At 36.4% G+C, this 27,352-nt stretch overlaps 1 protein-coding gene across 2 annotated transcripts in view; it reads left to right on the plus strand.

Annotated features, from left to right (window-relative positions):
• LOC133524999 (uncharacterized) overlaps positions 1-27,352 on the plus strand; it is a 70,198-nt gene that overhangs the window by 6,790 nt on the left and 36,056 nt on the right. For both annotated transcript variants that reach the window (XM_061861184.1, XM_061861185.1), the window contains one exon: positions 18,301-18,411. In XM_061861184.1, the coding sequence (XP_061717168.1) occupies positions 18,301-18,411 (111 nt within the window). The remainder of the gene's footprint in view (positions 1-18,300; positions 18,412-27,352) is intronic.

Genomic DNA, 27,352 nt, shown 5'->3' on the forward strand with positions numbered 1-27,352 from the left:
AAAACAGGCGATTTTATATTTGTTAGCAATTGTTACTGGTAAAGTGGGTAAAATCTGCGTGAAACGAGAGTGCTTAAGGGGCCCGTTGATTACCTATTAGCTTGTAATTTAACACGTCAGACTTGAAATTGAATTGTCAATAATTTAGTGCAATTAGTAAAAAAACTCGAATTTATTGTTTTCAACATAAAATCATCTACGCAAACACTTCGCAGTTCGCACTCACTACATTCCCAACGGATGTCACTTTCCAGCCAAGTTTTCTCCCCATCACACACCGTATGAATGAATTAATTTAAAACCAGTGAGAAACGTGTCTCAGTACATTGTATTTAAATAAAAAGTGACCTGCACTGATGTTAGTGCCCTCGAGCGGAAAGTAGGACAAATCGCGAAGCGGTGTAAGTCTTAAGTTGGTATTTAGCTTTTTATGATGCTCCCACATTGTCTATTATAAAATGTTATATAACAGGGACAACATGATAGTATTGTTAGTGTTTTATCAGTCACACAATGTTGTATAAATTTTTTTTACAGGCAATGAGGGTGCACCATTACTAGATATAGGTGGTTTTCGTGGATAAGACACATTTTGACGTAAGTAATTAGAATCCATACTATGGACTGCCCTCAGTGAATATATGCACAATGGTCATTTGAAATAACTTAAGTTGTCAATCCAATAGTAAAAAAAATATTGAAAAAAAAAGTGAAAGTTCTTGTATACGGATAAGTTCGCCTTTGTATTTCGATTTCTGTAAATTTTATGTAAAACTGTGTTGTGTACAATAAAGTGATTACTACTACTATTAAAAGTAACTTTATCGATCAATTTTGCCGCCTGGCATTGTTAATAATTACCTAATTTAACATAATCAAAGCCTGTATAAAGTTTCCAAACAATAATATCACTGACCTTACGTATATAAATTTCGGCTGTATGTATATACCTTTAATGAAGAATCCGATCGATTTGTCTCCATCATTAAACCAGTTTCATTGCATTGTCAATTAGTTGTCGAAGCTGCATTATTTCTATTCATTTCAGACACAGGGTCACTTTGCTTATAAGATTTGACTTAAAAGCTTGTGAAAACTGCATAAAATAAAAAGTGACTATGTTAACTTATACTGTACTGAAGTGCCCTCGCTTCGTAACTAGGGCAAACCGCGCGATATACACGGTGTACTGTTACTTACCATTCTAGACCCTAAGACAAGTCGAAACGAAACCAGAGTGGAGTTATGGTTATGAAGTAGCCCATCTTCGAGCTAAGGTACACGCTAGGCCGCGCGCAAAAAACTGGTGACATACTGACGATTCACACTATAAGGGCCTGATTAAAATAAAACTAAGGGCTTGCTGCCCGGGAAAAAAATTACAAGTTTAAAACGATCGAAATCTCAAGTTATTTTGGTTTCCTATCCTTATTAATAAACCCAGGTCTAGTCATCTAGCTAGTAGCTCATCGGTGGATGTCAGGGAGGCAAAAGGTAATATAGCGGAATGTCCCATTTATGGTTTCGTTGCTCTCAAAATGACTTAAAAAGTCATAGGGCCAGCACTCCGCCCACAACGTGGATTAGTAGCGAAGTACAATTGCTTACATACTTAGAGTCAGACCAAGATAAGTTGGCAGCGAAGTGTTATTCTGACGTCAAAATTCTATGAAATTATGACGTTTAACACTTGCACAGGCTGGGCTATCAAAATCGTTGCCAACTTGGTCTGACTCTACGAGTTATCGCTGAAAGAAGTTTACTCTATTTACATGTGCTATGACGAGAAAACATTAACGCAATCACGAACCTGATGTTTTAGGTGACCCCCGTTTTATGGGCTATTGTTTGAAGATTCAATTAAAAGACGAATTACATCTATAATTATAAAAATGATACCCCTGCAGTCTTTCTTACCCCTCGTTAACGGAGTACCTTTGTATTTGAAGATATTCCCATGGAAGTTTTTTATGTTCAATTTTATGTTCTTCCGCATTAGAAAACGATGATGCAATTATAGTTTCCTTATAAATATATATGAAGAATTGCAACTTATATAGTAAATAAAAATGAAGTCGAAAGCTCAGTTCACTCAAGACAGCCGAATGCGAAGCGATGCGAGTAACGGTCTTGGTTTGAGATTAAAGGTCATACAACTGATACACAAACAAAAAAAAAATCTCTTTTGAATGTAATTTGTAGTTATGAATTAATGTCCAAAACCTGCGGGTACATAGAGCGCAAAATAGACCAGAATGGCAAAAAATAAAGGAGGCCTACATCTTTAAGATTGAAAAGGGCTAAGAAAACGATATTTAAATCTGTGTATTGACTCATAAAATAGTTAGGTATTAGTATGTTTTTCGTTTAGAAAGAACGTAAAGATCTGTAAACTTAAACTATCTATTGCATTTAATTGTCTCGAAGCACACATCCGACCACAAGTACCACAACTGTGATAAAACCAACACAATTTGCATGAAAATCACGAATCTCATTAACATTCTTCAAATTGCACGATCAACCGTGTATTTAATTGAGCAATTATACGTTATCTAATTATAAAACATGCCTACAATTACCTACATATTTTAATTAGAAGCAATAAAAAAAACCATACTCATGTGAAATGCGCTTAAGTCGTTTCGTGTCAAGAGAAGTTATAAGCGCCTTGGCCTAAGGTAGTTTTTGCTTGGGTGTCATCTTTGTGCTGATGCTAAAGTACACTTTAATAAAGTCATAAGTGCCTTGGCGTTAAAGACGATTTTTGAATGTATTATCTCAATTATCAAGCACGATGCATTTTTAACATGGCACGCCCGCCGTCCCGCCAAACGGGTTATTGACCTTAGACCTTTGTCACAGAACTTGTAGCTTATGGCTTCGACTGGGTCTTTTACCAACTTCTGATGAAGAGGGTAATATTTTCCGTATGGATGCTAATACTACTAGTACGAAGTATTAATTATTTTTATGGCTTTTAACGTATAGTCAGCAGCAGAAGTATATAAGCGGACAAGGGGGTCAAAATGATATGCACACGCTCTTACTCCCTTTATTGAAGAGGGCCTACCGCGATTTCGTTATCTGCCTCTCTATCAATCTTGCATATTCGAGCGATAGAGAGACAGAACGAAATTTCGATTTTATGTAGACCTTCTGTACCTAAATTGTGCTCATATTACCACCCAGAACACCTTCGTTGCGAAGCAATTTTTGCTGCTTTTATAGCTTTAGCAGCAATCCATCATACGTTAGATTTATTACCGTAGAAGTAACATAACCAACAGTTGGGATTTTTTTATTCATTTCTCCTAATTTTAACTCATTTGTATCTCTTAATAAATGTTCCGTGAACAAAAGTTTTGTACGGAACACTAAAAATAAATTTAGGATTACGAACATAACTCATAGAATACAACGGAGCATCGTCTTTTAAAAGGCGGTCAAAGAAATCAATACCTATTTATTTTCAAATCTCTTTTACTGCATCACTGCCTGATACGGCGTAATGACGTTTAAACGCTTTCCAATAAGCCTTCTGTGTAAGAACGGTATCATTATCTTTTTTAGTTGAAAGACCACAATAAAGGCATCAAACATGTATAATTTCTTATAGCCTTACGACGTTTTATCATTACGAAATCGTGATTCTAAATACGACAGTTCATTAATACGCCTACACTAATAAAAAACCGGTTCTGTACATCATTTGTAATGTTTTGATTACTGGTATTCGCTAGATATTTAAGAGTAAGTACATGACCTTAACTACACTTACACTTGTTAGATTAAATACCTACGAATACAACTAACTAGTTTAAAATGAATAGGTAATTGTTGAACATATTACTACTGATAAAAAATCAATGCCTCAGAGACCTTTAAAAGTAAAGACAGTCAGTTTGTTTTAACTATAAATCAGGGGTCTCCAAACTACAATGGCAGGTTCCGGAAAGTTTCCAAAAAGATTGAAAAGTTTCACAGGAAATAAAGGAAGCTTTCGTTTGGAAATGGAAAATTTCGATTCCCATACAAAAATATGAGAAGTTTCCGAAAATGTCGCAATTTTGACAACTTTCCGACAGGCTATAAGTATAGTACGTACAATCAAACGTTTTTACCGGCGGGCCACGGCCAGGAGTCTAGCCAAGATATCGCCTAAGCCTAACGGAGGGAAAAAAGTTTTTGGCTAAATTTTCATTTTTGGTAGGTACAAGGTTTTCTTACCACAGGCAACAAATACTCATCGAGACAACTCTAAAAACCCCAAACACCATTAGGTTGCGCTGTTTCATCACACAGTTCCTATGGCTACCTCCTGTCTCCATCATTAGATCAGCTCGATGTTACCATATACATAGTCTTATATATGTATTCAAATTGTCAGCTCAATCGGAAATCGGGAAGTGGTTCAAATTTAGCTTCCAAGATTTAGCTAACACACTAACTAACTAACTTACATACCAACAGGGCAAATATTTTATTTCTATACATTATTTAAGTTTCAATTGGCGTTTTCTATAGCCGGGTCCAGACAGGTGTAACTTGTAATTTAATTACGTGCAAATTACAATATAGCGTCAATGTGTGGACGGCACTGCGACCACCTTTATGTTCGCACTATAAATCGACAGCCGATGTATCCGGCACGAGTGTTACCTACACGTAATGCTCGTAGTGCCGTCCACACGCAGAATTCCTGTCACATTACACGATGGATTACATTACAAGTTACATCTGTCTGGACCTGGCTTAGCTCCCCCCGCCCCCCCCCCCCCCCCTGGCCTTTTCTTCCTTTTTGCGGCCCGGGAAAACTTGCCTTTATATACGCGAGCCTTAGTTTGTACACCCCTCCTCTAAGTATTCAATTCAAAGCTTATTTTTTTAAACTCTTGTTATAAACCTGTACAGAGATCAGAGTCCTTTCTAAAGTGGTCTACAGAATTCTGCAAAATAAACTAACTTTTACGGTCGCTGACATTTTAGTAGGTAAGTAATATGTATATGTTAATACTGCGTTTCGTACTCCAGTCCTATAACATTTCATTAACACAACTTCCAATATCCTCTCGCCACAATACAAAAAGATAGCTCATTAATTCAGGGGGTATCATACCATCCTCAACACTTAAACTGATCATACGTAAACCTTATTGCAACGTATTAAAGTCTACCATTGGTTACACAGTTAACACGAGCAAATATTTTGCGTGGGAGCCTCACGGATCGAGTCCTAAATACACGAGCAAAGGTACAATGCACTGAGGAACCAAAAAAAACTCAAGATTCATACAGCGACAGTGAAACGTGCTTTGAGTTTCGTACATTTGCGTTTTAGGTGCAATAAAAATGGCAACTACGTTGGAAACACGATATTTTTTACTTGACTTGACAGCTTGAGTACTTGACTTTAACTTAAATACTTTTGTTCGTAATCTAGGAAATAAGACAGATTTTACCTAATTTGTTTGTAATCAGATAGAATTTACCTATTTTGTCAGGTGTCATTCTTTGACTTGCATCTCTCTGGATTGAAAGGTCAGATGGCAGTTGTATTCGTAAAAACTGATGCCTTCGCCAATTCTTGGGATTAGTTGCCCAGCGGACCCTAGGATCCCATGACGACAATGACGCAGTTTGTGGGAGCATTGCGAATTATTGCCTTACTTTTACAATTTATATAAATTTAGATTTAAAACTAGCCGATTTTCTTGCTCTCAACTCTTAGATATCTTAATTGTATATAAGCTTGTGACATGTTGTAAGAAATTTTAGATAGGTATACAATAATAACCTACAAAAATATACATTTTGCATGCTGCAATTTAGTTAAATGTGTGATGTTATTTAATTTATAATATTTAAGACTTTTTGTTACCCACATTTAGAACTTTACTTACTTTTATTTATGGTAACCGTAGCTTCACTAATTCTTATGGTACCAATCAGACTCAGACTATACTAGCATTACTGATGCAGTATTTCGGTGCGAAATTACTGCCGACTGCATTACTGCCGGAAATGTCAAATCGATGTAGATGCCTGGATTACTGACGTTTGCGACAGCAATATCGTGCTGCAACACTGCAGTAGTAACGCTGTCGACAGCATTACTGCAAGAAACGTCAAATTCAATATAAGTTCTTAGAAATAATTGTATTAAGCCAAGTAACAGTTATCATGGGATAGCTGTACCTTTCTTATAAATAAAAATAAAATTATCTTTGTGACATTTCCTGCAGTAATGCAGTCGGGAACAATACTGCAACAGTATGGCAGTACGACATTACTGCCGAGTGCCGACTGCATTGCTGCCGCAAATGTAAAAATCGATGTTGCCGCCCGGATTATTAACATTTGCGGCAGCAATGTAGTCTGCAATGATGTCGTGCCGCATTACTGCTGCAGTAATGCTAGTGTAGTCTCAATCAGAACGGCTCCTTTAGATACAGTATGTATTACAAAATTAAAGGTATGCTTTATCGAAGAACCCTCAAACCGGTTGAAACTGCTTATCTCGCTCATCTGAACCTTCGTAAACCAAATCCACCTGGTTATGTTATCTCGGATCCAAATTTTTCTCTCACAGTTCTATAATAGAGTAACTGTTGTTGATGTTTGCCAACGCGTATCGAGCCATCAATGGACAACATGACAATGCCATTTTTTGTGACTGATATCAAAGATCAGTTAATAATAAAGACTACTTATCTGTAGTTATGTCGTGATAGGCGATCTTCACACTGGCTTCGAAATCGTAGTGTGCTATAGACATAGGTCATAAACCATAGAACTGAACACTTCCTGTTGGCCGAACGTTAATTGCAATTAACGATTAACCATTATAACGGTAGCCATTATTATTACAGTAACCGTAACGGACGGTTACAATTTACGGTTCAATTTATAATGGTTCTTGGCCAATAATTTTTAATTGCATTAACGTTTCGGCCAACACTGACTGGGAGGGCGATGTTTGAAAATCTGTGGCAAAAGGCGAAATGCTATTTTTTGAAATACGGGCGATAGAGATTAGAAATCTAGTGGTATTGACAACTCGTTTACAATTATATTAAATAAATGAAAATAAAAAAAACCTGTATTTTCTACAGAGTTAAATTTATAGTTATATTATATTCAGTTACAAAAAGGTCAAAAAGTGTTATTGTTAGTAGGTAAGTATCGTGAAAAAAGCGTGTTAGCAATTTTTTCTAAAAATTATAAGTACTAGAAATGTATAATTTAAATGGCTAGTAGATGAGATATTATTATAAGGAGAACACGAAATCTAGCAATTTTAATAAAAAAATAGGCCTTTTGATCGCGGCGCCTAAGTGCCTATTAATCGCCTTACTAATGCCATGGCGGAGCCCTAGGGCACTACGGGTTTGCGCTATAGGATGAAGCTAAGTTTGGTTTTGGTATTTAGTTTACCAATATAGACAATATATTTCTTTGACGGTAAAGGAAACGGAACTGTAGTGGCACATGACTGACACGATCTGCATGGCCCGACGTGCTCTTGGCTGGTTTTTAATGCTTTTATGGTTAACTTTTTAAGTAAAACATGTATTAAGTGACATTTGGCTTTCAAGTAAGGGACCAATATCATCTCCATACAATTTGGATTCCACGGCATTGCGAATTCTCCGTAGAATAGAGCTTTGACCTCTTAAATTTACGCCTATTGAATTTGTAAGTAACCTTCATGGCTTATGGTGTTAAAATATAAAAACTTCTTGCAACATTTATGGGGGGCGTATCACGTGATAAATTTCTCTCTGAAGTGATCTCTGAGGTGCGCTCGTATAGACCAAGCTAACTCTGCATGGCTCTTGTAATGACAAACTATGGCAATGTCATAATTAATGTCAAATTTCTATTAAAATATGACGTTTATAATTATAATAAGGTCAATAAGGATAAGTGTGGCATACGGAAAAGTGTGGCTAGCCTTCACATTGGACCCTGTTTACACATTTTGGTGTATGTTGCGACTTCATACAATTGCGACTTGCTACTGGCATTCACTCAGTGGCAAATGTGTGAAACTGGCCTCAATGTGGAGGCCAGCCATACTTGTCCGTATGCGACACTTACCCGTACTGACCTTACCTCACTTTGTTCTGTTCGAATTAGTGAAAAGCCAACTTAGACGGACTTTAGCTTTCTCAGGAAATTAACAGTCCTTATTATTCACAAGTCTTTACTGTCAGCCATTGACCTTAGATGCCTCGCAATATGAAGGTCCAGCTTTTTTCTTTATGGCTTTTTGTTCCGTAGTTAGATGGCGTCTTCATTGTTCGCGACATTGATGCCAAATGAACTGTCAAGTTTAACAATTTGTTACGTTTTGTTAAGCACGGTGACATTATGCAGTTTTCTGCAGAATTACAGTTGTTGTTTCATTACAATTTCGCTTACTTTTTCTATAGTTACGTAGCCGAAATAAAAAGTAACTATAAACGAGACAGAATATGCATTTCAATCGTTGACTTAACATCAGAAAATTAAAGGGGACGGTTTATTATTAAATATGTTTATTTTAAAATAAGATAAGATCCATTTTATTTCATTCAGAATATCCAAAAATTATAATAGTCATAATACGTTTAAATAATGTAAACTCAAAGATGGCATAATACAGTCAACATAAAATATAAAATGCCTACCAACTTAATTCCTGACCGTTACTTTTTATCATTTGCCACCCACTTTGCATGCAGGAAATGCTTTTTTCCCAAGTCAGGGGCTGTGCTCAACGGGGGTGTGTAAAAAACCGTAGATTACATGTTTACCTATAAAAAAAAACCCTGCCTGATATGGCAAACCTTAGTTTACCGCCCTAGCTAGGTTAACAAGAAGAGTAAAATTAACCTGCTTAGCTATTTATAGACATTAAATATTAATTGCCTACATATATTATACTTATTAATCCTCTGGCGCAGCGATCCAAACGTGTGTCTTGGCCTCCACTCCACTAATCCGGTCCTGTGCAGTTTCTCGCCAATCTTCAATCCGGAGCTCGCGCAGATCCGTATCCACTACATCCACCCTTTGATACCTAGGTCGACCAGCTGGGCGGCGTGCTGTCGGTGCTCAAACGCTCTTTTCACCGCCCGATCGCCTCTTATTCGCTCTAACTAAATGGCCGAGCTACCGAAGCCTATGCGCCTTTGTGCCATCAATGATGTTTGGTTCAGCAACTATCTGTTCGAGCTTGGCGTTTTTGCGAATTCTCCAGCATATATTAAGAGTAATATATGTAGAGACATATATTACTCGATAAATCTAACGACGTCTTTGAGGCCTACAATCTGGACAAAGAAATTGGACACGACTTACAGACCACTCCTACTCAGGGAGGCTTAAGCAGCTTAACGGTGTACTAAGACAGTCAGTCATCCAGGACCTTGACACACTGTACTAATTAAATTCGGGTGTAGCTAGTCAAATCTTCATCAACAGTATCAGCACTCGATGACACTTTTGATAATACGGATGTTGCCTGTATTTAAAATAAATTATTTCACACGAAAGATAATTATTAGCAAAACGTAGAGAGCAGTTTATTTTAGACACAATTTCTATTTAATAAATCAGGTAGAACTTTAACGGTAGGTAACTTGACCGTGACGTCACTTGTAAAGTTTTCATATAAATTCCATTCCGTAGTGGCTGATCGTTTTGACAATTCGAAATAAGTATTTGACGAATAAAGAATAAAGTATTTGTATTTGTAAGGTACATACCCTAATTCGAAAATTAACCGCTTTTGTAGCTTTCTTGTCGATTACGTAAACATAATAGACATATCCAAGACGCAACGACGGGAAAAACATTGTTTCACCTTTTTAAGACGAAAGTGGACGACCGCCCCGAAACCGCCTTTCCATACAATTGTAGTCCTCATTTTTCTCTCTGGATATTAACATTTTGACACAATTGGATGTATATTACAGTACGTAGCTATGTCCCTTATATATACATACTTTTTATAATGTTAATCTCCGGAGAGGAAAATTGGGACTACGTTTGTATGGAGAAGCCGTCGTCCCCTTTCCTCTTAAGTTTAGGTAATAATGTACACCAGAGTGCATTACACCGGGGCGTAACTAGGCTATCGGTTTACCAGGGCTCTTTGAAATCGTAAAAATTTATCGCGGAACTTAACGACTTATTGTTCCTACGCTCGCAACCTACTGTTATGTTACATTAACTGAAGCCCTAAGCTGTAAACTGTACGGTATTTTGCTAAAAATATTAAATAAGTGCCGTTTTTAATCAAAACGGGTCTATAATGTCTTTGTCTTGTCTATATAGTGGCGCAGTAGCTATGCAGATTCAATAAGTGACACCGACCGATTATCACCATCGATAATTATAGGTTGATTCACGAAAGCTGGCGCGGATTTTATATGAGGATTTTGACATTTCAGTACAAATATCGCGCCAGCTATTATGAATTGACATATCGTACCTGCAAAGTGGTGTGGTGCTATATTTTGTCTGAAACCTATTTATCTTTATTTTACCGAGAGACATAAAACCGTTAAAACATTATTTTTAAATTACGCCTACGTTGTGAGCTCTATATTGGTGGATCGATAGATAATACACCAATTTCTAATTCGTCGTACATATGAAAAGACACATGACATACCTTTTGCAACTTTTTATTTCGTCATATTTTACCGTACTTATAAGTTTTCCATTTTGCTTACATGTATATTGTTTTTCAAATAACAACAATATTTTTTGTATAAAATACCCTATTGTTTTCTTGCGCAATGAGTTTCAATTTCATTGAATTTTATATTTCGTTTGTAACGGACACCGTTAGCTAAGCTAGCGGAACCAGCAGTATTGTTTTTATCGCACACCGACCAAAAGGTACAATATAAACGAGATCCTTGAAGACACACAGTTAGTTCCGATTCTGAGGTCTAGCTGATACTGGTTAATCTATAGTGAATAGTACCGTCATCCACCCAGTTAACTGATCATTCGTGAGCCTTAATACAGAGAGATACGGTCTATCCATGATCAGTTAAGATTATGTGAGTATGTGTTATGTAGACTAGCAGTCATGGGGTGTTATTCCATTGACTACCAAGTACTAGCCACATAGGCTCAGATATGGCTCAGATAAATAGCAGAGACGCTCTCCGATTCGATTATTTCGACAACTTATTGTTGGATTGATCGTCGTATTTCTCGTTAGCTTTTTTTTATGATAGAAGAGGCAAACGACCAGACGGATCACATGATGGTAAGCGATTACCGCCGCCCATGGACACCTGCAACACCAGATGGGTTGTTAGTGCGTTGCCGGCCTTTAAGATGGGAGTACGATCTTTTCTTGAAGGTTTGAAGGTCGTATCGGTCCGGAAATACCTGTCTACCTCGTTTAGCTGTGCGAGGCAGAAAATTCCTGGAGAAACGCACAGTTGAGGACTGCCAACCATCTGAGTGGTGAAGATGGAAATGTTGTTGTGTGTTGTTGTAGCTCATTAACATTCCCGAATAAAGTATTAAACAAGTTCTGTTTCTTAGGTTTAAGGAAATTGAAGCAAGATGAAAGTATTCTATTTGGACTCGTAATATTATAATAGGGTTTTGTAACTTGTTGACGGAGCCCCACTTCGCGGGAATTCTTTTTACGGTGTATTCCTATGTGTGCCCTCCCCACGTGAGCACCGCCATACAAGAGGCGGGCACAGATGGGAATGATTTGTATGTAGCGCCTATTCCCATCTGTGCCCCGCGGAGACAGAACATGGGTGATGAATACACCCTTTTTACGCTCTGAGGCGAATTTACCCAAGATTTTTTATTAATAATAAAATATTATGACAAATCATAAACAGTAAATTTATATGAGAATATTTTGAACAAACAAAAGTAGAAATATAGAATACGAGTAATATGGTATAAAAAACGCAAATATCTCATACACAAATTATACTGGTTGCCTCGAGAACTTGCACAGCGCTCGCGCATTCATAATACGGCCAGGTTGGATCTAACACGACTTATCTGACAGATTGATCGTCGTGTACGGTACTAAACAAAGAACGAATCATACCTTTAGTAGGACGACTCGTCTTATTATAAACTTCATAGTAGATATACAGCTTTTCAATGGCACGAATTGTATTGCTATCAAAGGTAACTGTATCAAACTGCTTTAGAAACTTCCAGTATTCTATCTGGTTTTAGTTGATCAAGTGTTTGTATTATGAAACATAAGGTCGAAGGTTTCGTTGTAGTTACAGGGTCAAATAATGTTTGCGTAGGTGTAGGATGTACTCAGTGTCGTCAGTGAGATAATCCTAATGTTAACAAAGCCTAGTTGTAACAACTCACAATCGTTCTCAATAATAGTTTCTATGATATAGGACCAAGCCGAAATGCAGTTCCTCATAGCTCGAGCTCGTGACTAAAATCTTCAAATACAAATACAATACAAAATTGGCAGGATTGACAGACATTGTGGTTAGATTAACAGTAGCCCTCACACTAGGTCAAGCCTGTGTCGTGATGACTGATGAGACAGTAACAGCAAAACGAATTAACAACTAAGTGGTAATAATACATGAGAATGTTTAAAAAATACAACTAAAATAATTAAAATAACTTACATGCAGATAAAGACTAATAAAAAATCTGACTAAAGCCTTTCTTGTTTAGTACTACGAGGACCTAGACAAGATGACAGATGGTACGAAAAGTTACGTGAGTATTGCCATACATTATTTAAGTTTCGATTGGCGTTTACTATTTATTGTCATCTTGGCTAGGCCCCCAGACAACGAAACGATATTCATTGTTGTAAAGTCTGACCATGCTTGAAGCTAAGTTATCGTGCCCAGTCCTCGGTCATGTATGTTGCTCCTATGTGTTATGTATGCATATTGCCGCTTCCTCAGCGTAAACTTACAATACAATACAAATATTCTTTATTGCTCAATGCTCACCAATATGAAAAATGACATACAAATTAAGCACATAACTTAAACTATGGTAGGCGGTCTAATCGCTACAGAGCGATTTCTTCCAGACAACCTAAACTAGGTTAACTAATCTGAAAACTTTGAATCTTGTTTTCGACTTATCGACGGAAGTCAATTGAAATATCAATTTTAATAACTGAGTTTTAGAATAGTTCTAGTGACAAAATTGCCTGCCAAATAACTATAGCTATAAAAATGCATACTGCGGTCATAATTGTCGGTCATCATGAAGCTAATTAACTCAGCGCATCACTTAAAGTGTAAAGGTGACGGCAAAAGGTTTTGACCTCGAAAGGTCTTTAAATTAGTATGTCAGCGAGTTTGAGATAACCGAATGAAAGTTTAGCCTGAGGCACGAATGAGATAATAGGCATAGATAAGGTAAACGAGAAAAAGGAGTGAACAACCATAGATTGTTACATTTATATTCTTATTCGGTCGTAGGTGTTTAGTTTAGTATATACCTATGTCTATGTTTAGAGCCAACGTGCTGTGTTCCGATTAATTCAAACCTTTGCAGGTGATAAGAACATAACAGCCTGTTTGAACGAATTAATTATAAAATAACGAGATTTTCTTATCAGCACCTGATAATAAACAGAATTAACAAGAACTAATCTTGTTTACACTTCATCTCGTATCATAATTCCGCATAGCTGTGTTGTTGTCCTTGATATTTTGCAGTGTCATAAAGTTGAGAACGCAGATCAAAATCTTTGATCATTCGTCATCCGAAATGGAAGACTAGACCAAGCATTGGTAATACCATTGTATTGCTACGTCCGTTATGGTATAGTCTAGTCTTCAATCGATTGCATAATAGGTCTCAGTCTATGTTTTTTCTAAGATTTACAATTGAACTAGAATCACGAGATGTCTTTTTACCCTGCGGCTGCACGGTCGCATTTTTATCACTAGTCACTATGCCTGTCACTTTCGCACTTACATACTTGCTAGAATGTGACAGGCTTAGTGACAACTGATAAAAATGCGACTTTGCTACAGCCGCTGAACTGCGTTTATGTTTATGAAATTCAATAATAAGTCGGTACACCAGCGCTGTTATAAAAGAAGGGCTTTGTAAAATTTATCATAATATTATTTATTTATCCTTAATTACATTACAGAATACGTCAACTTGGAAATATCATCGCTTATTTGTAAGTATATACCTATTGTATATACATATCTATAAACTCGTATTTCTATAAAAAGTCTAAAATGGAAAGAAATAAAGTAATCATATTATAGTATTTCGCTTTAAGTTAATATATTATTATAGTTACTAATGGAAGAGACGTGATCGCAGTTACCATATTTTGTGTAGATTATCTGACCAGATTGGCACCTAAACCAGCCAGGTACTTAGTTACAATTAGCGTTCCACCGCTTTAGAGAAGTAGTGCAAATTGAATTTGTGCGCACACAGGAAGTCGTGACGATACCCCACTGTTTTCACTTAAGAGGGGACACGAGGGCACGAATTCGTAGTTTTTTTTTTACTGATAGCTCGAGCTAATCTAGATTCTCGGTTACCTATTATCCTGCTCAGTATTAACCTCTGTATTGTTAGTAGCAAAAGGAAAATCATTCTGTAAAAAACGAATCTATTACGGTTTTTACAACATACAACCGGCTGACAAACGGACGGACGGTGGCGGTGACGAGTACATATATATTCTTATGCCTTATGGTAAGACGAAGAGACAGTTCACCCACACGTGTATGTAATACATAGTTTCGGTGCGGTATGCAGTATTCGCGACGAGGTGGGACGGGAGTCATTTTAATGACGTCATTACGCAGAAGTAGATGCCAGCGCCACGGTCTCCTAGCAGTTTGGGGTAATACGATATCCAAAAACATACTAAAATTTGGTAGCGGTTACCTGCTCCAATCTATGTTCCTTCCTCCTAGGGAGGGAACTATTATTAATAGAGACACTCTTGGCACTCTTCGGGTACTGAACCCTACAATATCTAGCTAGACTATGTAAACAAAGGCAAATCTTAGTCGTGCCTTAAGATAATGTTAGGCATCAGGAAGAATAATATACAGTCAATGTTGCACGTTGTTGTCCTTTCTAAAAAGGCCCGAGGCGAATCTACAACCTGTTTTATCATTCACAAAATCTCTTATGACGTCTCAGTACAATTTGTGTTAAATTTTTCACTGAAATAGGTAACTGGGCCCACGAGCTGCCACATGGAAAGCCGTTCTTGTCTCTGACATCAGAAAATCCACTTACTCGTATACTTGTTAATAGACTTTTTTAAGATCTCCGTTTTTAGGAAGACTTTAAGTAACATTCGGACACCTTAAAATACGACTATAGTCTTGGCAAAAATTTTTTGTCAGCAGAAGCAGATTATTTCTTTAATCTGATTACTCACACTCATCCTTATTTTGAATAAGAAAAAGTGTATAATTTTCTCTGCCTATAGTGCCTATGCTCCAGTGAGAAGTGTCACTTGCCAAACTATACGTTGATGTCCTGTGAGAACTCTGCTTACTCGCTCCATAAGCGCTCTCGAAAGTCAGTCTTACACTGGGCAGGCTGTTATGAAGTGGTCGGTAAGCATGATGATTTGCCATCGGTGAATGTCAGGTACCTTTGAACTATTCGGTGCTAAAATTAGATTTCTAGTCAGTGATTGAGACAAATGAGCGGAAGAATACGAATTAAAAACTCATCGTGCTTTGATTTCATTGGGTCATACGGTCAACTGAAATTAATGGATACATTGTCCTAGATACTGTTTACACAGTATGCCAGATCAGGTAGATGAACTCGCAATTGACAATCTTCAACCTATCCATGAGAGTTGAGTTGAACGAACTCAGCAATGAAATTGAGGCACTTTATAGGCAAAATGAAACGTTTTCACTGCTTTTAAGATCATAATATTTGTCAGCTTACCTTTATGATACTTATACTTCCTATTGTTCTATACTTATCTTAAAAAAACATCCGATAGACTGTTTGCATGACAAGAATATTTTAGCCTTATGGTTTATCTCAGGGTTATTTCAGATATAAACACGTTTTTCATGATCTCGTAGACATGAAGGTGTTAATAACTATGTTTACGTTTAGTCCAATTATCTATATTCACAAGATGCGTAAGGAGTTTCATGTAAGATCAGATCAGGTTACAAAGTGGCATCATATTCTGAGCGAAGAATATAGTTCCTATACCTAAATGACAAAATCTAACCTGAATACTACAGTATGTTAGATTTCATAACGATTGCTTCAAATGGCTTTTAACTTGGAAAACATTCGCTTTCTATGCATACACATGAATGATGTAACGGTACTTTACCTTGACCGAAAAGGGCCTATTCTAAAATCAGTGACATCACAATGCCGAATATCTGTTTGTTTATTGACCACAGGGCTCTATTCAAGATGTTTCAATAAAACGTCACGATATCGCTAATTTGTGACATACATAGACATTATTGCCTATCTATGTTGTATTTAATAATTAATAAATATGAAGTAAGATACTAGCTTAAGTTCCAAACTAGTGACTATCCTACATATATAATTACACGCTAACATAAAGTCCACTTGATAAAAAAATCGAATCTAGACGTTACTCACATTACTTATTTTTTTACTGTATAGTGTTTTTGTTGTTCTAATAGCTTTTCTTTCTTTCTTTTTTTTCATTTTTGATTACCACTACTGTGTAACCTTTAGCGGAGGATTGGCTGACTCCCGAGTCACAGGCTTTGACCTAGTTCGGGACCCTGGTGAAACTATTTCTGTATACATAATATCGAAACGCTATATACTGTGTTAGGTTTTAAGTAAATACATTTTTTATTATTAATTACGGCGATTGGACGAGCTAACGTTTAAACCACTAGAATACCCCTTACATCTAAGACGGCGTAATATGGTAATTGACAAGGTCGCCGATGTTTCTTTATGGGTTACTTCAACTTTACTTAACGAGGGATCTAATGTATGGTTTACCTTATCTGTTAGGATTTCGAGCCACTAATCGTGAGGCCATGATTCTCAAGCCTTATTACTAACAAAAAACAACTCTTTACATATTAAAATAAGGTATAAATTCGGTTAAGCTATTTCCTCGTTATATGGGATAACTTAACATCTATTGTGCTCTCGTAGAGGTCTTTTTGTTCGTCTTTGCTACAAAGGTAGTATTTACCAGCAAATTGTTTTTTTAGGACTTGATCTCTACAATTTATTTAAATGAGGCTCCATTGTAAAGGCATAAATTGAATAATGGTATATAAGTGATTGTGTACTCCTAATAGTACTAATAAATATGTATGACTTCCTAATAAGATAATTCGCATCTGATGCGTATGAAATGAATACTTAGGTTTACTTAGTTTGTAAGTACTTCAACTATGGTACTCGTGAACTGCGGTACATTATGAAAGCTATCCGTAATCTGTAGTAATAATTACTATAGTTAGGTTTCCGACTGTATTAATTCGAGTTGGCATGATCCGCATGATTAACTTTCTTGATTAATTTTAGCATGCGTTTATGCCTTTTCAAGTATGAATATACAAATGCTGGTATGAATGAAATAATTGTGATATCAAACTACATTAAGGGGAGGTTCCGGGTTATGAAATTTTCAGGTATTTTCCTATTTGTCCCCGCCTAATGGTTGGCGGCGATCTCGTGGGGCGGGGACGAATAGGAATGTTCCAATTTTAAATTTTCTGTCGAGTGTCGAATATTTGTGTAATAACGATTCCGTGTATCAGTTTAAGTTTGTACATTCAAGGTATTAAATATCGATACGGACAAAGTGACAATAATATGTATACACTGCCTTAATATATAGGCAATAAGGTCGTGTATACATATTGTTGGCACTTTGTCCGTATCAATATGTAATACCTTGACTGTACTAGAAACATTGTTGAACGATTACAATACAATATGTGCCGTTCTCAAAGAAAAGGCAACTTATTATTAAATAGGCGATCCTAACCTTTTGCCTGAAACTTCACTCCTAAAAGTCGCTCTATATGGAAAATCGAAATTGTATATTTGGTAATCGGCCCACTACTCATATTACTACTACGTATTCGTTAACATGCTCTTTTATAGCGTTGTTGGAGCCCAACACGCCCACGTCACGCAGACGATGTGCCGTGTCTCATAAGAATCTGTATATTACAACTTGCACGTGCACGTCTACGCGCACGCATCCGGTGTGCTTGAGCATGTTCGCCATACACATAAAACGCGTTACTTATTTCATTCCTCTCTTGTCCATAGTCGAGAACCCGAACTACGACAAAGGCTACTTCGGGCCATGGCGCATGTGCAAGAGTCTGCTCTACAACAGGGAGAAATGTGGCGACGATGTCTCCAAATTCAGACCATCAAGTATGTATTATATTTTTCGATAATATCTTAAGAGTTAAATGATTACCCGATCAGAATACAGTATTGAGACAGCGCTCGGCCTTGTTAAAATATTATTTTATGATTTTTTTTAATTCAAAATTTATTACAATTGATTTTTTTTTATTTCATGCATGTTCGTTATAAGATGTAATATTTTGAAAAGATGTGTCCCGCCGAGTTTCTTGCTTGTCCCATATTGGGATACCCTCCTACAATTTAGTAGGGATTTAAATCTTCTCGGGTCAAAGGTGTAGGGTTAGAGCCGGTGTAGCTTTATTTGACGTTCATAAGCACATTCTAATATTTGTAATATGCCTACTTGAAAATTAAACAATCTTTATTTATAAAGATTAAGATTGTAGTTGCGGACGCGTACTTCAAAATCCGGGAACGAACGATCTTATTCAGTAAAATTTTATAAAGAGTGTGATCAATGATCAATTTAGGTCAAGACCAACTGAAGACCTACAAACGCTGTACTCTATTATATTTCGTTACGCAATCCTGGAAATCTTCTGTAGGTTCGTTTTCACTCTAAGTGAATAGCCAGGCATGCCTCTCACAAGAGAACTGCAAGAAAGACTGAATATTTACTATTAGGTTGAAGGTATTCAGTGGTATAACTCCTCGCTTCCTACCAATTCGATATCGGGTCAGTAGGTAATCAAAAATTCAATCCAAAATTAAAAACTTCAAGGTCGCTTTTTGCCTGCCCAGTTAGACCCTCGGAGGTTAAGGGATTAACAGCTTAACGTGCCTTCTGAAACACGAAACTGCTTAATTCCATGATTATAAAAAAATAATATCAAAGACCGGTTATATCTCAGACGGTATAATCAAGTCTGTGTACGGGCCATCAAGAATCACCCCTTTTAAGCGATCGTCTATATGGAACGGATTAAATGGGCCTATTGTTGTCGATTCTTTTTCAGCAGATTTCGATAAAATTTGTTGGATAGATATGTAATTCCTTATTCTGGACAATATAAAGGCAATTACACAGTATGTCTTAAAAGAATCGTACGAAAACGTATGTATTTTCGTAACTCAATGGAAAATTACATAAGTACCTATAATTTTTTGTCCGAAATTGGGATTTCGTATTTATTCCGCCCAGAATGAAGAACTCTTCAAACCAACCATATTGTATCCAAATCCAACGTCAAATGTCGACAGCAATATTTAAATCCGCCATCATAATACATAAAACCATCATCCCTAATCTAAAAATGTTATGATTGTTAATAATATAAAGTGCAATAAAACTGGCAATTTTAGCGATACACTTTCGGCTGTTTACGTAACTTGTATTTATAACAAGTTTTATTATTTAAAAACTGCACAAATATTCTAGTATACATTCGTTGAATCATATTTTTATGCATAACCAAAACAAACAACATACTTCTACGTTTATAAATTAGATATTAATCGGTTAAACAATAAAGATCAAAAGGAACGAAACCGAACGTTCTATAAGTTCTATTATTACATTCATGTATAATATTGCCCTTGAGCTACTCTTGATTTAACATCAAAGACGTTTGGTGTCTGCAGACTATTGGGATATATTTACGCATGTGGTTAGGCTAAAGGGATTATTCAAAATGTACTGTAGTATACGAGCTACGAGATGAACCTGTCACTCCGGCAGTCGTTGGGCTTAGCTGAGTTTCTTGCTTCTCGGCTAGGCTAAGTTAAGCGAACCAGTTTTACTGCCATTTAGCAAAATTTCCTCATCACACCCAAATCAGGTTGAGTCGCTCAACTGATCTCGCTGGAGCGAAACTCAGTAGGAGTATTCCAGTAATAGTAAATTCAAGTGTGACCTGGAAGGATTATTCCCAGGCCACTGAGGCCACCTTCCCCCCACATAGCTCGATCGCTCTACTGCTCCAGAAGTATAGAGCCCAAGTCAGGTACAAAAAAATATTTTAACAGAGAGTTGAACATAGCTTTATATAGTTTTTTCAAGGAAAAATATCAATCACAGACGTCACAGTTACTGCAAATTAATTAAGCATGACTGCAAAATACGGGTATCCACACTTTCATTTTGAATTGACCGTTAAAAACCAACTATATCCAAGTATTATCTTTTTATGAGAATATTTGTTTAGCAGCGAAATCTGATTCGTTCCGCATTAATGTTGTCTATGACTTATAGAGCTATAGTGCTCAGATTTTGTAGTTCAATTTAAAAGGTAGTAACGTGGAAGTAGCAATACCAATAGGATACTTCCAGTAGATAAATTAGATTGTTTTATAGCAATCATAAAAAAACAGTTTGTAAAAATGTTCAAAACATGGATGTAATCGAACTAAACTCAAAACCAACTATAACGGATAGTTTTGCATAGAGAGTTCTAGATAAAGTAATTCGTTTCCATTGATCTTGAGTGTCGGTGAAACTTATGCAAGCTCTTTCTTAAAGCAATGATTTAAACCAATTTCGATTTTTAATCATATCTAACGTTTATGGGTTTATATTTGCTTTTTTTTTGTTTATCGTTTAAGTGTTTATAGAAAGTAGAGCCGCTCATTAATCCGAACATTCTGAACTGAAGACACTATATGTAACTAGGCTATTGTGGATATTATTCGCTTGCTGTTGTGCCACTTGTGCCATACTGGGACGGCATCGGCACAGCAGTTTTCTTCCATACCTCTCTGTCGCTTGTCATATCATTTACATACTTTCTTTTCATATCATCTCACACAGCCCGTCTACCTTTTCCTTGGTTTAACTTTCTTCTTACATTTGTTACATTACTTCTCGTCACATGAAATAAATACGTTCCTTCGTAACTGCAGCGTCTGTGTAATCAATAATGAACCGCAGGGAACAAAGGCTATAATTTCTGAACCCTGTATATTTTGCATTATAAGAATGCATTATGAACCTTAATCTCAACAACATTAAGTTTATATCCCACCGTGAAAGTTACGGTGCTGTCAATGTGGATATGCTAATGCTATTCCTACTTCTTTAATCGATTTCTTGACAACCCCTCGGGAATAGCACGCCATCGCCAACGACCCTTAGGTTATGGGGTTGTAACACGTGGAAAACTGCGATTTGTTGTATTTAGGTCAAGCACTACTAAATAACGATATTGTAGGTACCCTCCGTATTCAAAATACAAACAAAGGTGGATAGAGTCAGACCAAGATATGTTGGCAGCGATTTTGATAGCCCAGCCTGTGCAAGTGTAAACGTCATAATTTCGTTTAGTATAAGAATAAGAAGTTTGACGTTTAAAATAACACATCAATGTGATGGCTACTTTAGTATAATACCGTAACGTAAGCATATTTTGCATATTTCGACTTTAATGAGTCGAGATATACACTTAATACATACTTAAGATCGCATTGTGCAACGAGGGGGGTAAAAGAAATTTTGAAAACGAGGTATTTAGATGCATTAAAGACTCAAGTTTGCAATATTCTTACCCCCGGAGTTACACACAATGTTTTTCATTACACTTGCGAAGAAAAAACTAAATTTTAAGGGAGAGAATTCTAAAATACGGTGACATTTCAAACATTCGTCCGTTATATCTTAGTAAATCTTAAGTAATTTGACATAGGTATTTATAGGTTTAATTAACTATAGGCCAGAAAGTTTTAAGAATTTGTTAGAAAAGTTATAAGGCCAGACAGTTTTAAGAATTTGTTAGAAAAGTTATAAGGCCAGACAGTTTTAGGAATTTGTTAGAAAAGTTATAAGACCAGACAGTTTTAGGAATTTGTTAGGAAAGTTATAAGGCCAGACAGTTTTAGAAATTTGTTATAATAGTTATAAGGCCAGACAGTTTTAAGAATTTGTTAGAAAAGTTATAAGGCCAGACAGTTTTAGGGTTTTGTAGGTTCAAATTCGGGAAATTACTTTGCCTTAACTTGAGAGATTATCAATTCGTCGACAATATTTTTAATTGTAAGTTGTAACCATCTGAGCAAAATTGTCCTTCCAATTATGTTTAGTAGTTACTATAATTACGTACAGTACAGCCGTCAAAGTATTCCATATGCGATGTCCTTGCTACACTTCATATCGTCTATTGAAGTGTTATCCAATTACAAAACGATTTACACACTTATGAATATTTGATTAGCAAGCTTGTAGTTCACAAAGCAGATGCCTAATTACTGTTGGAGGCTAACGAATATTTACTTGTGGTATTATGAGATATGGAAACATACTTCCTAGTTTTCTGTTTAACTGTTTTACTCGTACATTTATTTTCTTGATAGAATAATTCCTCTGGATGTGCCGGACTATTTACATATTAACAGTTTTGAATGATTCACGGTTAGTTTCACTACACTTAAATCGACCGGAATATAAACCGTGATTACCTTTTATATTGTAAAGGTAATCAGGTTTATATCCCGGTCGATTTAAGTGTAGTATTTACATATTATGTTTAATGTTTAAGTGGTAGCATGGATGAGGTGAGGTGGTGTAATATGGTTTCAAGTGATAAAATCACCATGTAACTTGGCTAAAAGACATTAAAACTGATTATAACCGGATAACTACGTATCACCGAATAGCCAAGGTTTGCCCTACAGTTCCACATACAGGTACTCAACTCAGTGTTGTGTTCCTGCTGGTAAGGTTGCCAGAGCTTAACGAGGGTGCGGAATGTTAGGATCGGCAACGCGCATGTTGCAGGAGTTGCAGGCGTCCATAGGCTACGGAGACTATTTACCACCAGGCAGGCCGTATGCTTGTTTGCTACCGATGTATTATATGTGACTAAAGAATTATATAAAAGGGACATATAACAAGCTTTTTTAGAGCGATCGATCTGACCAGTTTTCCATAAGGTCGTTGAATAAAAAATAATAATAAAGCCGGTGAATTTATCCTTTAATTTAGTTAACTATAGTGCAAATCAAAGATACATTGATTGAGTAAAATGCGTAAAATCTAAGACAGTTCCGTGCTTCTAATTTGACAGGTAAACGAGATGGCGCTGTACAGCTCCATACATTTTGCGGTTATTCTGATTGTCAAAAGTTGATGTTCGACAATTCAGTGACCGCAAAACATATGGCGCAATACGAACCATCTGTTTTGGTGGTCAAAATAAGGAGCACGTTTTTTTCTTATATTTTACCTCTATTCTCCTTGGTGCCAATATGTGTTAAAAGATGCCACGATCAAATAATAAAATCGTGTATAACCACATTCGTTGTCCATGATGTCTCTCTAGACCAATCAATAAGATATACCAACAAATTCCACCATAAGTGTAAATAAATAAAAACACCATCACTTCAACTGACGGACGTGAAAGATAAACGTGAAATGGGTGCCTTAACAACAACAAAGGAAAGTCTATAGGGCGTTGTCTCCTAAAATAGGTCAGTGGTTACCGTTTAGGCAAATGTAGAGGTGCCACCGACCCATGACAGATGGGCCTCCATTACTAAAAGATGAACAATACACGTACACAACATAGTTGTTTTTTAATACACCTTCTACTGTGTAGGTACACTCATAGGACAGTTAAGTCCCATTAAAACAGTACATGAACTTGCATGCAATATTCGATACATTGCCAAGTACAGAGTACAATGATTTCAGTCGATCTACCAAATACCGTAATGTAACGAAAATTTCATATAATTTCTTAAACGGGCTAAATGGGGCCGTCAAATAATTTAACTTAAGAGGCTGTCAATACCTAAAGCGCGCACACTGTCTATTTGTATCGGAGTAAATGAGAAAGCACTGTCGCATGTTACTGGGCCTGGGCAAGGGAATAATAAGAAAATTATTTAAATAAAAAAAAGTGGATTATTAGTGTAATATTTTACTCATTAGCGGTTTAGATATAAATGTTTTGAAATTGTGATTTTAATTGCAGACCCATAAGTCAAAACAATAAAGACATAGAACCGTTTAATTGTGATTTTAAGACCAATCTTTGCAATTATTTTCTATCGAGCCGATTTCGTTCAATCATGTATCGAGTACAACCACGGTCTTTGAAATATAATTAATATGAACATATATTTTTCTTACTTGACTAAAACAAATAGTCTTTCTTAAAAAACTATTTAAGTAACATCAATTTCAAGGACATTGGGTGTTGACAGCCCCTTAATTATGACGAATTGCCGATGCCCATTTCTCATACTCATATCATATGCCTATTAATATGATATTGAATGTTAATAATGGTGGTATTTTTAAGAGGCCTTATTCCTACAGATGAGCATATTATGTAAAATGGTTCCTTTTAGATGATGATTTTATTATTCAAAATTATTCAATGATTTTAATCATATTTGGAATATCGCTTTTTTTTCGTTAGATTTGGATTTGGAAGAGCTCATTCTGAGAGACAATGAAATTGCAACTTGTCCCGAAAAAGAGGTCGGTATGGAATAATTTTCCGTTGACTTACGAAAGTACCATACGTTTTAGAGGGTGTGTTTTAGATATACGGTGAAATTCCAATTATAATTATTGTATACAACAGGGAACTCTATCTATCCACCAAATTGTATCTTAAATCGGGCGAAATAGAATCGAGAATGAAATGAAAATCGGCCCATATACTTAATATATTTACAGCTTCATATACAATACAGCTAGTCTACTCCCTCTAGTTTACTAGTAAATACATCAATGGGCCGTACAAGGGTTGCGCAAAATGTCCCGTATTAGACAAAAGACAGTGCTTGGGCTGTCACCGTCTGTCAGGTTGTCATTGAATGTCATTCAACTGTCCCTTTTCAAATCGATATACAGAAGGTGTTTTTATTATAGCTTGTGTTGCGTTTTATTGTTTACTGTGACTTATACTAATATGACTCAGATCAGCTTTATAAATTTTAATTGCATTTCACTTTAGAAGTGGGGTTAAATAATTAGTAAGGGTAACTCCAAAATGGAGTTAATTAGAATACCGGTTTAATTGAGAAAGTTACTTAATTTAAGCTCAGAAATGCACCCTTGAAGTTTATGGGCTTTTAAAAAAATACCATGTAGGTTTCCTATAGATATCGTGTGTTATTCAATGAAGCACTCTCTGATAACGTTTCCATTCAAAGTCATTAAACTATGCCAAGTATTTCCTTCTACTGATATTTGAAAAGCTGTTTAAACAGTTAACCTACCGGCCGTTTTTCGATTAAGGGTTCATTCATTAATTACGTCACACACATTTCTAGGTTTTTTGACCCCTCCCCCTCCTTGTCACACTTTTTAGAAAAGACTTCCCCCTGGTGTGACGTCACATATTTAGCAATTTTGTTTTCAACGAAATCGGTGATTCAAAATATTCAAATGGTATCATTATTTTAAGGAAAAAATATTCATGATAAAATCAATATTAGAAATATTATAACACGAACCCGAATAGGAAAAAAAATACATGAACTGTAAAGCGAATCCCCCTAAACGTGTGATTTAATTAGTGGATGACCCCTTACTTTTGTTTATATCTTTGAAATATTAGCGTTCTTCGAATGTAATAATGAGCCATAAACGCTCATATGTAATGGACGTTATATATTAGTATCCTGCTTTTTTTAATCTGAAGTAAATTTCCTCTGCAATCTGAGTGCCACTAAACTCCAGTCATTAATTTATGAATAATTATTTCCGTTATTGTTCATTAGTTTAATGTTAATTTTATACACCGATATTTGCATGTATTAGAAAACGTACTTGCGTTTAAGCCATAAAATGAGATTTGCACATCGTAACCATTCGTTTAACACCGTAAGATTACAATTTATGAACATAACTACTAAACATCTATCCCTGGTACATATCACTACACCTCATAAAACAAAGTCCCCCGCCGCGTCTGTCTGTTTGTTGCTGTCGCGATAAACTAAAAAAACTATTGAACGGATATTCATGCGGTTTTCAGGTATCAATAGAGTGATTCTTGAGGAAGGTTTAGGTGTATCATTTGTAAAGGATTGTACCAAGAATGCTAAATGTATGGACCCGGGTACGTCCTTAAACTACGTCTAAAAGAGAGGTATAGGCATTGTGAATGTCACCTCGCTTTGTGGGGAAGCCGGTAGGGCACAGCGCAGCGGATGTCATTCCAGATCTGTAGCAGAGCCCAACTGGGGAAGTACCTCCATCTTACAGACAACCGCAGCCAAATAACACTAGACCCTACTCATAGTGTTGTGTTCCTGCCGGTGAGTAAGGTTGCCAGAGCTTAACGAGGGAGGTGGTTAGGGTCGGCAACGAGCATGTAACTCCTTTGGAGTTGCCGGCGTACATAGGCTACGGAGACTGCTTATCATCAGGCGCGCCGTATGCTTGTTTGCCACAAACAAGCATACGGCATAATTGATATAAAAAAAATGAATTGATGATGTACATATTAGCTTTTTCGTGAGATTACATTTAATACATTTTATTGAGCAAACTTGACGCGCTAGATTAGGTCAATTACCCAAATAAACTTAGCTAATTGGATTTCCTTGATGTATTAACCGCACCTTAAGTTTGGGCTTTCCCGGGGTAATAATAAATTGTTATGGGTTTGTAGTCTTCTGGGGAAAAGTTTCCTAGTTTACTACCTTGCAAGGTTACTTTCAGACATTGCACTTAAGCATATAACCTAATTTCAATTTAAGTGATTTAAAAGTATGCGCATGTACAAATGTTAAAGTACATATCATAATGTAAAAGAATCTGTACGATTTTATGTGTTACGCCATTTTACACTGGCAAAAAGAACCCTATATTTCAAAAAACATGATTTTAGTACATGCTTTTATATATTTTTTTTTTTTATTCCTCCCGCTTTAAGATGAGATGCGCGATCGCAATAGATCGTATCATTTACGTTTGGCGACCGGTCTGGCCTAGTGGGTAGTGACCCTGCTTATGAAGCCGATGGTCCTGGATTCGAAATCCGGTAAGGGC

The sequence above is a fragment of the Cydia pomonella genome, chromosome 14, assembly GCF_033807575.1.
Source record: "Cydia pomonella isolate Wapato2018A chromosome 14, ilCydPomo1, whole genome shotgun sequence".
In the NCBI taxonomy this organism is placed as follows: Eukaryota; Metazoa; Arthropoda; class Insecta; order Lepidoptera; family Tortricidae; genus Cydia; species Cydia pomonella.